Source organism: Protopterus annectens, chromosome 1.part0 (assembly GCF_019279795.1).
Source record: "Protopterus annectens isolate FY-2018-M chromosome 1.part0, PAN1.0, whole genome shotgun sequence".
NCBI lineage: Eukaryota > Metazoa > Chordata > Ceratodontiformes > Protopteridae > Protopterus > Protopterus annectens.
The window spans coordinates 455,044,079-455,062,561 of NC_056725.1; the positions used below are offsets into that span (position 1 = coordinate 455,044,079).

Genomic DNA, 18,483 nt, shown 5'->3' on the forward strand with positions numbered 1-18,483 from the left:
AGGCTCAGTGCAAAGAGTGGTATGCAGTTTAGCTTTGTCCCTTTTACTACAGGGCATTTTATGAAGGTGGTCTCCAACCTAGAGTTCTGACTAGTTTTGATCCCTGAATATAAAGTGCTAAATCTCCAAAATGACAAATACAAAATTCTTCTGACAATTTCAGGAAATGATAATGGGACAATTACTTGTAAAATATAGTTAGATTATGTTCCTAGTATGTTAATGAAGAAATGTTAAAAATTAACTGGACTACCTACAAACTTCAAAGATCTTTATACTGATTTTTTAAATTGTTATAACATTTTCAAGACAGTGTACACAGATGCAAAAACTTGTACAGCACACAGCAGTATTTGGCACACCAAAGACACGACAAACATGTCGTGTGTATGTTAGTTGGTACTTCTAAAAGGTTTTTTTGCTCCCAGACCAAGACCTTTACTTAAAGCTTCTGACTCCTTCCTGCATTGGCCGACAGAAGCCACACTGTCAAGTGGGGAGAGAGTCAAGTTGAGGCAAATAGCCATTTTTGGATAAGGAGTTCATTATTTTGCCTTAACGCTCCTATTGCCATACCCAGCCTTATACAACAGTGTGGGCATACTACTGTGGACTTTTTTTAAATGTTTCAATGTTTTGAGGTTCAGGATCCAAATATTGGTCATCACAGAACCATCTCCTTTAGTTCTTGCCTTATAAAACTTCAACACAGATCTTATCCACAGCCTAATTTCTCTAGATTTTCTGATCATCCTGACATTAACTGGCAATTTATTTCTCTTGGAATTATGGGAAGAGGTCTTCATGACAAAGTTATGAATTATATAGTTGTATAAAGCTGTTATTTCTCACCCCTGTAGTGGGGCCTATAAACTCAATACGTATAGCTGCTCTCAGATTTTCATTTTTAAGAGCTGCTGAGAAGTCCAAATCAAGTCTCCTCTAATTCATTTGCAATACACAACTGAATAATAAATCCACATACTCAAAAACTGAAAAAACTTGATGGGGAATAGTTGCGTGTCCTCCCAATTAAGCATGACCAGGTTGGCATATATCGGGGCGCAAGCTGCCCCCATAGCTACCCCCCTGGTTTGCTTAAAATATTCTCCTTCAAAATAAATGAAATAAATGAAGTTTTTTCAGTACATAAAATACTATTCAAGATTTCTAGATATTTATATATTATGGAAAGCAGATTATGATACGTTACAGCAGTTTATTAAATTTCTTAATACAAGCATTGAATACTTGAAATTTACTTATTCGCATAGTGATATAGGTTTACCCTATCTAGATACTTATATTTTTCAACAAGAAGGGAACGTACAATCAAAAATACATAGAAAAAGCACGTTCTCGAATAATTACTTAGCATACACCAGCTGTCATCCTCCCAAAGTTAAATATAATGTATTTAAAGGTCAATGCATCCGTGCTGCTCGGATGGTTTCCAATTTTGAGAATATGAAAAATGAATTGGAATTTATTAAAAACTTAAACAAAGAGGGTATCCTATTAAAATGATGGATGAAATAATTGATGTTATACAACAGTGGAATATGAAATATAAACCTTTATTAGGAGCTGGCTGTATTTCATTCAAAAGTACAGATATTATGGTTAAAGATGGAAATATTAAAAGTACACCATCATCCTTTCAAAGAGCTTGTATCTTACAGTATAATTTAGGTGTTGATTATATCAAAAGGATGATGTATAATGTTGGTATGTTATTAACTAGTGACGCTGATCTAGTTAAAATTTTGGGTACTAAACCCAGATTTATATATAAGATGGGAAAGAATATGAAGTCTTTGGTTGAACAAAAGTACAATGAATCGAACAAAGATAGCAAAAGTAGCAATAATAGAAGTAGGAAATGTGGTTTTTGTAATCAATGCAAATATATGTCGCAAGAAAGCAAAATAAGGTTACAGAATGGACATAAATCTTTCATAAGATTTAGAAATGGTAACAAAAATGGTGGTATATTTAGCAAAATGTGACAAATGTTCAAGTTTCTATGTTGGAAAGACTGAAAGAGGTCTTAAAAAGCGAATATATGACCACACTTACAGTATCAAAACCAAAGACAAAACCAACGCACTATACAGACATATTGAAATCAAGGGCAGTGAACACTAATTTAGTTTTAGTATCCTTGACATTATTGAAATAGATCCTACAGGTGGAGATTTTAAAAGTTTATTAAATTATAAAGAAGTATGGTGGCAAATATTTTTAGATGCCACCACACCTCCAGGGTTGAACGAATGTATATCAGTTAAATCATTGTTATGTATTTAATATATATTTTGTATTGTCTTATACACATTTATTAAATAGTATGTATATATATATATATATATATATATATATATATATATATATATATATATATATATGATTCATATATAGTTTTATCATACATTTTTGTATATATATTGTTATATATTTTTAGATATTTACCCGACATTTTTAGGTCATTTAAGATAATACGTCTAACTAGATGTCATTACAGATACATTTCCTTATCTCGGTAATTTATCTTAGTATTTATATATTTATACTTTTATTTTTAATTTATAGGTATATTTGGATATATATTTTACTTTATTTGTATATTACTAGTTCTCATCGAATCTGTGCAAAAGGGTCAAATTCAAATTATTATAAATTATGACCCGTAATATTTTACATTTTATATTAATGTGTCATTTAGCATATGCATGTATATAGATTGGAATTAATGTAACGCTATTAAAAAAGCGCTTATGCTTAGAAAGAATTTTATGTAGCGCTAAAAAAGCGTTCATGTAGCTTTAAGATGCAGTAATTTTTTGGCGCCAATTAAGTTATTTAAACTGCATGAAGAGGATGGCGTTCTAGTTCTGAAGACCACCAGATGTAATGGTTGAAAGTGCTTAACTTTTGTTTACATGTTGTAGAGTCTATACTGTTACACGTGTCAGTTCGTCAGTTTGTCCCATTAAAATGGATTATAACTTGGTATTGTGGCACTTATTGGTGGATCCGGAGGCTTTTACTGAAATTTGTAATACACTTATGTGTTGTCAACCTTTATGAATACATCATTTTTAGAGGAAATATCCTGTTTGTACAGTAATTCTGCATTCAAGTTTCCCCATCTCAGAGGCTGAGTAAATGCAGAAATGACAGCAATATTTAACAGGCCTGATTATTACTAAGAAAAACTATACAATTGCATTTTCATTTCGACTGAGCTCAAAAATAGTCTAAAATTAAAAGATAACACTTTCTATCCAGAACACTAGCATCCAACTCAAACGTCAGTTCTTTTAACTAGCACTCCTACATCCATGTATTACTGCACACCTCACAGGATGTTCCCATTTAAATGCATAAGGTAGATAGGTATTAGACTGACCAGTATGCATGTACAAATTAGTATTTTTTTTAATGGAAATTATTAAGATCTGCCCAGGTACAAAATTAGTCTATATCACAAGATTGAAGCTTTAGGTATTCGAATACCTAAACCTCAATCGCGAAATATTGAAGTCCAAAAATCGCAAACAGCTGTTTCCGCACAGGGAAACAATTCCGTTGTCCAAATCAAGAGAGAAAATAAATCAAGTGGGGTGATTGGGCCCCCCCCCACCTAACTAAATATACCAACTCCAAGACAGCTCTACATTGTAGAAAAGGGCAAAATCCATGTAATGGCCAAACAAATTGTTTCTCTGTGTGGAAACAGCCGTTCGCGGTTTTTGGACTTCAATATTTAGTGATCGAGCTTTAGGTATTTAACTACCTAAAGCTTCGATCGTGTGATACAGATCCGTACAAAACTTGTGTATTTTTGTAAATTGTTCTGGTCAATTATATATACCACCATGGCATCTGTGCATCATTAAACTTCTGTAACTAACCAGAGTCTGAAACTGGCATTATTGACATGAAGATGTTAAAACTGGAGCTAAGACACAGTCTAGTGGGGCTCCTCTACCTATTGCCAAATACTGTGATTCAAATCTTGAAAGCTGCAGAATGTAGGATTTGGTCAGAAGAATGTTAGAATAGGGCACATTATCTTTGTAACTATCCTATTATCCAAAGCATCTACTACTGACCTGCAAAAAATGCACTAATTTATACTACATGAAGTGCTACAGCAAATCTGGAGAACGTCCCTACGGTCGTCATTTCAAGAGCAATTACAGAACTCTTTCAACCTTTCCTAAAACACAGTGTACAGATACACAGCTATCCTCCTTTATATAATGGTAGCCTTTGAACCAAACATTGGGAACACACCTAGTTTCCAGAAATTTCTGGAGGAAAAAAAAAAAAAAACATTAAAATTGGTGCTAAATTCAAGCACATTGGCATATATCCATTTAACCAATTTTGGTCAGGTGAGCAATCTAGCTTGATGTTATGGCAGTTTATTGAATGTTTAAGTTTAACATTCTACCTTGCAGATTTTTTTTAAATTCCTGTCAGAAAGTGGAATATATTCTATTAAGTTGTCTATACAGCACACTAGCTTTCATCACTGCTTGGCTATAATAATTCATCTTACCAATTCCACATTAGAGAGAGCTTTTCCCCATTTCCAGCCTATGCTATACAGACTTTGCTCTCCAGAGACAGGCAAGGTGACATAACTGTTGCTTCCTCACCTCCCCCAAAATAAAGCAGACTGTTGGTCAGACCCAAACTTCGCAGATCTTTTGGTTCACCATCAGTATTCATACAGCCTTATGAGATAAGAACTTATAAGAATAGTGATTAACATTGCAGAGGCTTGTCACCTAGAAGCTACATATTTGTTGGTAACCAAAGAGGAAAAAATACAAGAAGCCTAATGGTTTCTTCCTTTTTTAATTTCTCCAAATCTTTTGGGATTTTAATACCATGACAGGAATGGACCCCATTTCTAAGTCAAAGTACGATTAAAGTTCATTAAATTAGTATTGTTTCACTCTTTGATGTCAGCCCAAAAGTGCTCTTTGCAGCATCTACAATGGGCCCAGTAATGATTCTGTAATTCGTATGGAGTTACATGTATTGGTAGCATATCCAAGTATGATTGTAGACTCCCAAGACTCATTGCTCCAACTACTATTGGAACTATCTGGGCTATCTTTCTTCTACACTGCTCTCGTTTCTGCTTGCAAATCCTGTTATTTTATGACTTTCTCTCTCAGTATGAAGGACACTGCAGTCACCAAGTATGACAATTTCAATGATCAATGCTACTTTTGTATTTTCTTCTACCACTCTCTGGTTTTGTAGCGTCTATCTTTTGAACTGTTGATAATGGATGATCCCATGTGATGTAGACTTCATTTTCTATGATGCTTTATAGCTCATTCTTTCAGTGTTTTTCAGTCACTTCAATACCATAACATTTGCACAATCCCCAGTGCAACAGTCTCGCCACATTATTATGCCTTTCAATACACAGTTCTTCTGCCATTAGTATTTTGCAACCAGCAACAAGGTGTGCAACTGTTTCCAATTCTGTTTTACAAAACCTACATTTGTATGCTTCTTCCACATGTTCAATGGGCTTTGTAAACCAACGTGTACGTAGCCCACTCTCGTGCCACCAATATTAACCTTTCATCTCTTGGTCTCTTGTGCCACCAATATTAACCTTTCATCTCTTGGTTTGAATCTCAAGGACAACCGCACCCACAGACTCAGAAAAAAATCCACTTCAACTCCACTACTCAAATCATGTAGAACCCAGACGTCATTATTAGGTTAGCGCTTTCATGCCTCAGACACTTCTTCAGACCATAAAACATAAAAATAGGCCATTATATATACATCACATTAATTGCAAATCAACCGATCACAAGCAACTAACAATAAAATCATTTAAACAACCTCCTTTCCTTCAAAAAAGGTTTTAAATCGACGAGGGCATTCAAACCTGGAAATGTGTCACTATTTAACCTAATGATCCAGTTTGTCTCCCTTTGTTCAAGGTTATTATTTAAGTCCCCCAGTCTCCCATTACCAACAGGTTGTTACAGTACTTTAAATTTAAAATTGTGAGAGTCATTAGTGTTCACTTACACCATTTCCACAGTGGCATTATTTGTGTTTTTACTCAAAAAAACATGTTCATCATGGTTTGGTGTTTCCTACATTTTAACACCACTCTGGGACTAGAGCTTTTTAGATATTTTTATATGCAATTTCTGACTCTGACCACATGGGGTCTGGCATCTTGAAATAATTCTTGTTTAGTCTGCCTCTAAATATCCCAGAATGCATTGTTTGTCTCCAAAAAAATTGCACCAGATCTGCCACATTTTCCCTAAAGCTCCTGTTAGTGCACTGATTTTACAGGCATTCACTGCTGTTTCACCTACTTTTGGTTAAAATGTTATCCTTTTTCAATGATTTCAAACACAAGCAGTGCAAATGCTATAGAACAGAACTGAAAAGTGCATTTTATTGCTCTTTCTTCTTAGAAATGCTAACTTGATTTCTTTTGTGAAGGTTGAAATCTAGTTCAAGGTATCGCCCCTCCCCCTTCACACCTACCTTCCCTAGCTGTCAAAGAACTAAAGGTAATTTGACCCATTATCTGCATGTGATTGACAGCTTACAGCAGGTGACCAGATTACTGTACTGTTTTCTTGCTAGCCTTTCTTTCCTTACAGGGGGAGACTTTTTTTTGCACTTCTCCTGTCAAATTTAGAAGCAACCTCCACAGCACTGGGAATAATCACTGTCTTGCAAAGCATCAAACTCCCACTTGTATTTCCTTCCTGTTTGGTTAAATAGCTAACAAATTATGCACTATAAACACAAAATATTTCACAGACTTGCATGACAGCACCCACATGCTTTAAGTGGTAATTTAAGAAAATTATGGTATTGCATATTACTTGTATAATCTGATGTAGTGTTGTTGATTAATTGTGACAGACATCTGCTTCTTATGCAAAAACATGCAATTAATGTCTACCCATGGTCATTGCAAATTTATGCTCAGTTTTTGCAGCTGTTACTGTGCTTCTGCCTGTACTTGGTCACATATTGGTTGGGCTCTTCAGAAAAGTGAGATTATAGTTTGACATTTTTGCTAGGTTAAGAGAGGCCTGGGCAAGGCAGCTCTGACATCACAACGTGGGAGGCCCACTGGCTCTTCTATACAGCATGCAAATCAGGTGGGATTACATCACTTTGGGGGAGGAAACATCCCGGTAGCTAGAGCAAGAGCTCTGGCAGATGTAACATTATCATTTCAGAGCCAGCTAGAGGTTTTTCAACTTGGTTTTAAAGTGAAATTTAAACAGTACGGAAAGGTAAAAAGCCTAACAGGGAAAACAGTTGAGTGGATTAATTTTTAAAGCTGCATGGGTGATTTTTTGAGGATGTATCAATGAACAAGGACTGAAAGAGACAGCAGGTTGAGCAATCTGCTTTAATATCCCGTTGTACTTTAACCATTCCTGCATTCATTCCTGATCAACATGAGGTTCTTGTAGAAGTTTTCTATACTTGCAAATAATATATTTATGCATTTTCCACATTTCCTGCCTTATCTAGTCCTTCACCTTATATTTTTTCTTTTGTTTTTTTGGCACATTCAGTTGCTGCCCGTTTTTTATCCACTTGTGGTTTTGATTGCCATACCTGCTTGATGCCAATATGCTACTGCTAGCCAAGCGGAGAAGTCATCTTAGATTTATTCTCCTCATGTTTCAAAACTTTCACTACATTTGGGTCTTGTGAGGTTAGCAGATTTGTGTGGAGCCCCATGATTGCAGATCTGCACAATGTAAAATCAAGTTCAAGGAGGCCTATCCCTCCTTCGGAACAGGGAATATATAATCTTGGTATGCACCGATTTCTACAAATCATTTGGTGAGCAAGAAGAAGCATAGGGTGGCCACGGTGGTGCAGTGGTTAGTATTGCCACCTCACAGCAACAGGTTCTCCTGTTCGATCCTCTGATGGGGTGCCTTCTGTGCGGAGTCTGCATGTCCTCCCTGTGGTCATGTGGGTTTCCTCCCACATCCCAAAGACATGTTGTAGGTAGATTGGACACTCTAAATTGGCCTTAGGTGTGAGTGTGTGCCTTCTGTAGAAGGCTGGGTGCCGGGCTAGCAACTAGACACCGTAAAAAACTCCACTGTCAATCATGAGCGGACAGGTGATCCGCTGTGGCGACCCCTAACCAGGAAAAGCCGAAAGAAGAAAGAAGATTTGGTGAGCAAGAAGCATCCTTTATCTATCCAAAACGTTTTGAGGCCAGTCATTCACTCCAAAACTACAAGTTAGGACAGGAACAGCAAATTGTTTTATAGTCTGGATTTTGTTCCTAGATGTCAACACTGTTTTCGGGATTAATTTAAGTCTTCTAGAGTACTCCTTAAAAAGTTTTATTGGCATTTGTCCAAGTTTTATTGTTGATGCTTCATAATTTCCCAAATATTTATACACTCCCTCTTGCTCAAGTTTTTTATATCACATTCTTGTCCCAAACTGAGGTTTTCTTGGTGCTGTAGTTTTCCTGCTTTTAAAAGGTTGCTTTTGCACATTTATGAAGACCAAGTGACATTCTTATATCACATACACAGTTTAAAATAATCGTTAAAGAGAAGATGAGAAGTCTTTAAACTTTGTTTTTTTAGGAGCCAAATTATAGCCATGGCCTAAGCTGTTAAGTAGACCGCTTAATGGGTTAAGGGCAAGGCAAAATAGCAGCGGTGAGAGAGTCACCCTGGAATATCCTTTGAATTTTTATACCTGGAATAATTTGTCCTTTATCCTTGCTTAATTGCAAAGTGGTCTGCCACTGTTTCATGGTCACCGTAATGTAGTTGATCAGTGTAGGCTGTATCGTATAAATTTTTAAGCACTTTTATCCATGAATGTGGGATGCTATCAAATGCTTATTTGTAGTCAATCCATGCCATACTTATTCTTCCCCTTTTAAACAGTTTTCCACTATGACTTAAACAGCAAATAATCCTTTGTTCCATATGACTTTCTTTTATTGCCCTTTTGTTCTGTTGCCATAATTGAATTTTCTTCTAAATGACTATAGACTCTGTCTGCATCAATTCCAGTACATAGTTTATACGTTGTCGGAAGGAAAGTTATTGGTCAATAATTTTTAGTGTAGCTTGCAGTTTCACTCTTAAGTAGGAGCATTGTTTTTTGAGTTGTTAGCCAGGTTGGTGTCTGTTCAGGGTGTGCATATAAATAGTTCTTAGTCATGGCCAAATCTTGCTGCAAAGATGTTAATATTTTCAACCAGATGTTAGGTACTGCATCTGGACCTGGGGTTTTCCAATTTGAGGCTTTTCTTAACTTTGTTTCAATCTCTCTGGCTGTTGCTTCATCCCTTTTTATAATGACTATGTAAACTTAATGGTGATACCAGGGGACCACATCACAGTTATGACCAGATCATAATTTGCAATCCTTTAGCAATTTACGTAGATGTCAGTGCCATAGCTACAGCAGCGCAGACAAGGTGGCTAGCCTGGGCACAAGCTATAAGTGGGTGTGATCAGTAGGTATTGAATGGTCGCTGTACAAAATCAGTGACAGTTGGGATGGCTGGGTATGAGTGCAGTGTTGGAGGTCAAGTAGCTGTGATCCTATATCCCAGCCACAAAAATGACTTGCTTTGCATGCAAGTGCATTGGTTAGGAACTGTACCAAGAAGGAAGCATAATTATGCTACAGTCAGTCAGGGGGTGCTGTTTGGTCTTTGGTCAAGGAGGGGTCCCCAACTACAGGAGTACCAAGGGAGTCAGCTGACATAACTGCAACTCTGATAAATGTCAACGCTCACCTATAAAAAATGTACTTGGATGGAGATGCTAGGTGTTGACATTTACATAATTTACTTTGTGCATTGGTCATAAATCCTATGACAGAGAAGTTCTCTGTTCTGCAGGAGAAAGGATTTCATCCAATGTAATGCCAACTCACATCTCCAGACAATACTGGATTTTTAGTTTCATAAACGTTGTGCTGAAGTACAGCAAGAACTAGATTTTAGGGCTACACAATGTGTGTGCTTGAAAATTTAAAGTTGCATGCATTGTTTCCTGAACTGGATTTCCGAGAAATGAAGTTGCTACTATCCTTTTCTGATAGGGGACTTCAAGGAGCGTTCTTACTGGTAACCAGTTAATATAGAAAAGTAACCTGCAAGCAGTAGCTTGTATTAGAAGCTCATGAGGACACAGACATGTGGGTTTTTTCACATACACATGTTGGCGTGTTCAAACAGCTGGAATATGAACATGTTCTTGCTGTAAAGGCTACTCTGTCCTACTAAGGAGCACATGAATGCTCAATATAATTATACATATCATAAAGCCTCTGCATTTTAGCTGCTTTATTGCCGAATATTCATGAAGCCAACACAATCGTAACATGCTAAAGAGCCCACAATATAACCTAATAAGACATGTATGCTTAAGACCTTAACTAGCTTACTGAGCAATTTTAACTAAGCAAAAGTTCTAATACAAAGAAACGATAATCACACACACACACACACACACACACACACACACACACACACACACACACACACACACACACACACAGAAAGGGATGTACTTTGTAACAAGAGAAAAAATGCAGCATGCTGTAGTCCGTAATACAAACACAGTTCATAACAAAGGGCATTAGAATCCAATTCCCAAGTACCTCAGATAACCTAACATTATTTAACTATCCTTTATTTTAAGAAACTTTGACAATGTAGTTTATTAGTGTAAAAAGAGTGGCCAGCATTAAGAAAAACCTGGATAGTAGTAACTGGGGGAACTCAGTATTTATAAGATGCTAAAGAGCAATTCTGGGAGTCTTGAGGACAGACACCATGATCCTCTGACAGGTTAAGCAGACAGAGACATTAGTAAGACAATATTCCTTGGTGGGACGGAAGTACTACAAAATAGAAGCAAGTTTAAACTCTACAATACATGTACTACTCATAAGTGATAAAACAAACTAATCTAAACTTGAACACTAACATCTCACAAAACTATGCAACACAAACAGCTGTCCATAGAATTCATAAAACAACAATGAATGTGTTAATGATCCAAGAACAATGGCATAACCTTTGAATATATTTTAAGTAACAGGAGGGTCCTGGACTCCTCCCACTAACACTGGTGGTTTAGCTCAGAGGGTTAAGGGTAGAGGCTACTAACAAGCTTCATCATGTTGTCCTGGGGTTCATACAGCTTCTACTTGCAACCTGTGAGGATCTAAGCAAGTCTCTTAACCAGATACTGTGTCCAAGTCACTACAGGCATCCAGTGGGCTTAACATGTGGTTAACAAACAAATCTCTGGGGATGTATTAACCACAGCTATGCTAAAAAAAGGAAAGCACAAGACAGTAAAATAAGCTTGTATTACGGGTCGATCAGCTTGTAGTACGGGATCTAGTCCAATCACGGGTGAAGTTGCAACAAGTTAAGGGATTAATCAATACTGCATTTGTACAAGTCAAGCCACTCGGCAGTGTAAACCTTGGCTCTAGATGACTGTCACTATTGAAGTGATACCCTAAACCCATGTGAAAAATGGAAAAAAGGGGTTGCAGATGGATCGATTTAACTTGTTCCAATGAGAAAGACAAACAATGGATGAAAGGAAAAGCAGCTGTCTGACCTCTTGGTTCAGTCTGCATGGGAATGCCAAACTGGTATGGACTAATGACCTGAAAAGTGAGCAGCGGGTACAGGGGCTTAAATGTAAACAGCCACCTAATTTACCTCAGGGAGAGGGCATGTGAATCCATTATGCTATGCTCCAGAGGAAGTTAGGAAGCAGTAGAGGACCACATGATTATTTATACATAGGAAAGCCAGGGCAGACATTGATATCAACACATATACTGCAACATTTGCACACGTAAACACTGCACACCTAGACCTTGGAGAATAGGTAATGCACCATCAAATCTCTATTATGAGGATGGATAAAATGCCAGGGTTCTTGACCTCATGTTTCCCCCCAAAGATTACACAACTATTCTCCACCAGATGTTATCCAAGGATGGCAGCCCCAGTCTCGGCATAAGCCGCTCAGTCTGAAAGGGGAAATTGGGGGTGGGGGGGGCAACATTTGTAGGAAATGATCATCTCACAGCAGGAGGCCAAAAAAAAGAGATGGGGAGACTTCCATCTTGTTACCTGATGTTCTGACATTGCCATAATACAGAGAAATAAAAATTAATACTAATTTTACATTACTTTTTGCAGTGCATACACAAGTTGAAAGCTAAATTGCAACTACAAAAGGAAAAAGATGCCACTAGAATTCCCACTAACTTAGCAAATATACTTTTGGCAATCCTAAAAATAGATTAGTTAATATATTAAATTATGGGTGTGCCTTCACTGAAGGTTGGGCGTCGAGCTGGCACCTCGGTACCATAAAAAAAAAAAAATCTACTGCCAATCATTAGCGGACCGGAGTTCCACTGTGGCGACCCCTTACTGGGAAAAGCTGAAAGAACAACATACATTAAATATCCAGTACAACATCTGTGTTATATAACCTTAAGGTTAGACAGACAATATACACTTTAGCAGTCAACTAGCTGTAAAGTTGATTCCTTTTGTTTCCATTGCAAAAACATCATACCCAACTAGGTCAACAAAAATGAAACAATCATGCTAGCAAAGGAAAAAGTGTGCATTCATATTAAAAATGTAGCAAAAATAAAAAGACAATATAATTAATGTATATTTTTTTCTAGTGATAACTGCTTTTGGGATTAACCAGTTATATTTGCTCTCCACATCTTATTTAACTGCCTAAAGGTTCACATGAAAGCAGCAGTGCCATTATTATTCTCAAATATCAGTTAAATAACATCCTGGTTCAACGCTAATATAGCAAGAGACCAGACATTAACAATGCTTTTAAGGGTGCTTAACAATTGTTAAGCATCCCTTACGCTGTTAATATTACATTTTGCACTACAGTAGCCATGATCCAGGGTGCTACTCAGCCAATATCTCAGTGTAAACAACAGTAGAATATGGAACAGATTAATTTTAACTTGGTGTCTTGTCTGCTGTCTACATTCACTAAAATGTATTTGGCAACCAGTTTCGTCCTTTATACAGGGAATATGTGAAGATGTGCAGTGATTACCAAATGCACTACCATCTTTCAAAGCTGGTACAACACTTTTTTAATTCATATTCAAAGCTTCTGTTACTAGTTATGAACAAACATCTTCATGCATTACAAAGAATTTATGATTGGATCTCGGATTGTAATGTAAAATTGTGTGTTCTCAAAATGGATGTCAAAACATTTGCTCTCAAGGTGAATTTCTGGGCATCTCTGTCAAAAGCTTTGCTCTCAAGGTGAATTTCTTGGCATATCCGTCTTGAATACATAAGCAAGTTACGATCAGCAACCCAGTCATAATCCTGTGTATTTGGAGAGAAGCACTGATGCAACACCATCAAAACAACAAAAAGATCATCATACAAAGTGTCATTTAAGATAGCAGGGATGTAACAAAACATCATAACACTCTTTCCCCCACCTTGTGCTTTATGCTTCAGTGTCTTACTGCCAAACAGGTGTTAGTAAAAGTTACAAGTGTTCTAAAAAAATGTATATGTAGGCAAGTATCACAATTTAGAGTAAAGCAGCCAACACAAAGTCCACATACAAGCAATTACAACTCTGCATCTGCTGGGAAGCTACCGGGCTGAAAAAATATCTTAAAGCCGAAATCCAAGCTTACCTGATTAGTTTCTTGTTTTTTATGGAAAAAGACAAGTTGATCGTAAGGTAATGGTAGCTGTGCTCTTTGGTATAGTACATGTTTGAAAATTTCACAGACAAACTTGCAGCAGCTTTCTTGAGCGATACAACCAGGAAACACCACAGGGACCAGGCAGCTGCCATCCGGAAGAATCCTTGATATCTCTCCATGAAACTCATTTGCATCCTGAACACCTAGATCGATAGATGTCTCACTGGCTAGAACAGTTTGCCTTCTTGTTTCTTGACTTTCAATCTGACACACCTCCTCTCTTGAGCTTCTGGTGTTATTCTTACTTCCAGATCTACATAAGGAAGAGTCTAGTAGGGGAAAAAACAGCAAACATTAACTTTGAAATCACAATAGTCTGTTTCATTCTCAATTTATGGATACTCTAGTTAGGTCCACTGTGAGAATGATGGGATCAAATCTTTGCGATCATACAAGCAGCTGCAAAAGGAAGACCGTTTGCATGCTTTGTCTACTCATGGACAACTTACCTCGCTGGGAAAGACACTTGCAGTATAGGAGTAATTTGCCTCAGACAAGTAGCATACATGGTAACATTCTCTGCAGTGTTACCTGCTCTCCTTGCCTAAGGCTAGGCTGCACACACATTATTCAGGGCTAAGAATTCTAACACTGGGGAACCACATGTGGGATTAAAACTGAAAGCTGTGCAATGGTTTGCATCTGTTTGGGTAGAAAACAGGAACCATAGTGGGAAGTTTTTTCTTTTTATGTTTCATCTGCCACCAAAGGCAGAGACAGAGAAAAGCATCAAAAACACTGGCCTCTCCCCTCAAAATTCAACAGTTTGTGGCAAGACTCTGCGATCAGTAATATAAGATTAGTGCTTTTTTTTTTTTTTGAAGTGTAAAAGGCCAAAAGAGCAAGACAAAACTAAAGAAACAAAGGCAAACTACCAGGGCCAAAAGCTGCTTAATCCACAAGATTGGATGAATCATCATCCTAATATTTTGGAAGCAAGAAAACCATAGCATACCCAAAGCTATTAATAAAATATCACATCAAACCAAGGAAGGATGAACAGAAGGGAAAATATCATATAGGAACATAGGAAGTTAGGGCCCTTACAAGCCTAGCCAAGTTCTATCCTTATTTTCAATGATCAGGACCAATTGCCCAGTCCATGAGACAGGAAAGTGTACACCCCTCTCTAAAGGGGAGGGACAAAATATGTGCATGCCTCTGAAAATAAAGGCAACAAAACAAAGGGAATGAGGTACAATGGGTTAAAGTGGAATCTAAAAATGATAGCACTGTTAACATAGATACTATAGTTCCAATTCTGTAGGATAACACAAAAGAAAAGGTAACCATTGGAGGACGGAAAATACATGCTGTTGACAGTGGACTGATATGACATCAAATAAAGCACCTTACCTACAAATAAGACGTGAAGAGATAATTTAACAAGAGAAGTCTGAAACCTAGCAGTATAAACTTACCACAAAAATGAAATTAGTCAATCTAGCATTTAGAATGGGCAGACATTTGGGGATTTTAGAGAAGTAACCCTGTACAACGGAAAAGCAAACTAAACAAAAAAATGCATCAACACCCATGAATTTCTATCAGATTTATTGATAAGAAGCCACAAAACTAAGCACTTTCAATCAATACAAAGACTGCGGGGGACTTCAGAGTTTATAAATACCAGAAGTGACAATTTTTAACGGATCAAAATATGCAATCAAGTGTTGCCAATCAACAGTAAATTAATTACAATTTAATAAAATGTAAGTAACACCAAAAATATATGTAAAATGTGTAGTATAAAAAAAGAAGTGGGGGTGATATTAAAAACAGAGTAGAACTAGCTGAAATGCAGTGGAGAGCAAGAATGCAAGCAGACAGATTACCAGGAATCAATGCTACTATGCCTTTAAAACTGTTCTTAAGAAGCATAGATCACATCAGTGAATTAATTGTTTTATTGATTAGTTTTTATTGGTTGTTTTATCATTAAGATATTTACACTTGGGTGTAATGTTTGTCTGTTATATGGATCTGAAGAAGCAGTGTGTGTGAAAGCGCTTATCCTACCTTATTTTTAATAAGCTATGTATGCTTTTAGCTGTGGTGGTCGCTTGGAGTTTTTGGTTTTTACATTTTGTTCTCCTGGGTGACCTTTGGCTGCTGGCATTTGCATTTATTCTCTCAGTATACAAAAAAAAAATGGAAAAAGTATACGTTAAAATGCATTCATCATATACAATAATGTTCACCACTTACAAGTACATAATTATTCATAAATGTATAAAAGTAACCACCAATGTGGGCCATGAAATGTTACTTTAATATTAGCGTCTGACCCCCATGCTACAGTCAAACATTAAACCATTGCAGCCCTATTCTTAAGGATCCTAAGCAATGACAAGGAAGCATTTATTCGTGGCTCAATACACGCATTAAGATGCAATTGCCACATTAATTTTTTGTTCAAGCAAGTTTTCAAGATCCCTACCTCATTACTAGAAATCCTATCAATGGACAAAAATACATACATACATAGATAAATAGCAACCTTCTAAAAGTGGGGCATTTCAACAAATGTCTATACAGAACATTGCTCTGTTTATCTTTTTTGATTTCATATTCTCTCCTTTAACTTTATGTTAGTCTTCCCCACGTAAAAGGCTGAACAGGAAATACAGTTGCATCTATCAGGAGGGTCTACTGTATCCATCCAAGCTAACATAGGGTCCATCATTATATATTTACAGCAACCACATATACACATTTTTGACACTCCAGCATTACCTGAACTTAAAAAAAAATTTGGAGGGATATTTTGGTAAGATTTATTTCCCCCTCTACTATATATAAATCACAGGTGCCTTACCAAATATAGCCTTAAATTCAGGTAGAAATACAATAGCCCATGTTTTCTGAGTAGCTCTTTGGTTTCACATCAGTAAATCTGATACAAATTCATGGGATTTGGTGTTTTTTTTTTTGCTGTTCAGATTGTAGAGAAGTGGTGTTAAGCTAAAGCAAAACAAATTGCTTTCAGGACAAATCTGACTGACTGAGCGAAACTCGCCTTTTTTTAAAGGTGGTTCTAAACTTTGTAGAATATAAAATGTGCAGCATGTGCAGACAGTGCAAATGTAAATTGTAGAGTGTATGACAGTTTTCAGTGGAAATCCATTAAAACTGTTAAAACAAACACCTGGCTTCTCAAATGTGCACACAAAATCAAAGAACGTACTACCTTATTTAGTTGGACCCTACCCTTCCATGAGTTAGACAATAGGAACAGGAAAGAATAGTCCAAATTTTGAAAAATACAGAGCCTGTGTTTCCAAGAAAAGAAGATAGTTTAGCGAACCCATTCTGTTTTTCTTTTGATGTTTGCAAAAGTGGACTGCATTCCTAGACAGAGCTCATGCCAAAGTGGGTCTGGAAAAACTGGTTTGCATTCATGTCAGAGTAGACACACACACCACACACACACAACAAACACACACACAACAAACACACACACAACAAACACACACACAACAAACACACACACAACAAACACACACACAACAAACACACACACACAACACACACACACACACAAACACACACACACACACACACACACACACACACACACACACACACACACACACACACACACACACACACACACACACAACACACACACACACAACACACACACACACAACACACAACACACACACACACAACACACACACACACACCACACACACAAACCACACACACACACACACACAAACACACACACACACAAACACACAAACACACACACACACAAACACACACACACACCAAACACACACACACACCAAACACACACAACAAACTACAAATTATAGCTTTGTTTTATTTCAGGAGTTTTATTATGCAATTTTAAAAGTTTGTGGGTGTTTTATTTGCTTAACGGTGCGTGTACCAAAATGGCATAAACTGCATTGCTGGTTTACACCTTTCAGAGAATTACAAGTTATTGCTACCACATTTAACGGGTGAATAGTAACAGTGTTCTTTGTATGACATTGGAGTCTAGCTGGTGACTGTAAATAAAAAAAAAAAAAAAAAAGAGTGTGCAGTGTGAGAGCTATAGTTATCCTATACTTTCCTAGGAAATATCTGTATGCATTTGCATACATGCACAATAATACTGGACAAATTTAAAATGCTGTTGGTTAAGACTGGTCTTGGTCAAAGATGGGTGAAGACCAGTGGTAACTCAATTTTCTGCTGTACAGTGTAAAGCCTCATTGGGGTGTGACAAATGTTGCCATTACCAGAATCTGCAGAATGCATTTATTCTATGCTCTTAAGGCCAATCGCCCCTCATTAATTGGTGACATTGGTGTAGATTACGAGACAGAAGGTTCTGTTATCTGAAAGCATGTGTAAATACATAACAGAAAACCCTGCACTGCAAGTTATTTTTAGCCAGAACACAGAACAGGAAAAATAAGCTCTGTAGCAATCAAATGTCAGTGTTACAATAGACTGAAAAATGCCATTGACAGTAGTTATGAAATGGGAAAATGAGCCACATGGAACATAAAAATATCAGCGTCCAACTGACTAACAAAGGAAAAGAATCCAACCTGCCAGTATGACCTATGATGAGACAGCTGCTACCTTAGATGCAGGTAAAGCAGAGTTCACAGAAACTGG

At 37.0% G+C, this 18,483-nt stretch overlaps 1 protein-coding gene across 2 annotated transcripts in view; it reads right to left on the reverse strand.

Moving 5' to 3' along the window:
* The window catches only part of LOC122792825 (MAD2L1 binding protein), a 201,898-nt gene that overhangs the window by 124,110 nt on the left and 59,305 nt on the right, over window positions 1-18,483 (reverse strand). For both annotated transcript variants that reach the window (XM_044060396.1, XM_044060388.1), the window contains exon 2: window positions 13,771-14,111. In XM_044060396.1, coding sequence (XP_043916331.1) covers window positions 13,771-14,111 — 341 coding nt within the window. The remainder of the gene's footprint in view (window positions 1-13,770; window positions 14,112-18,483) is intronic.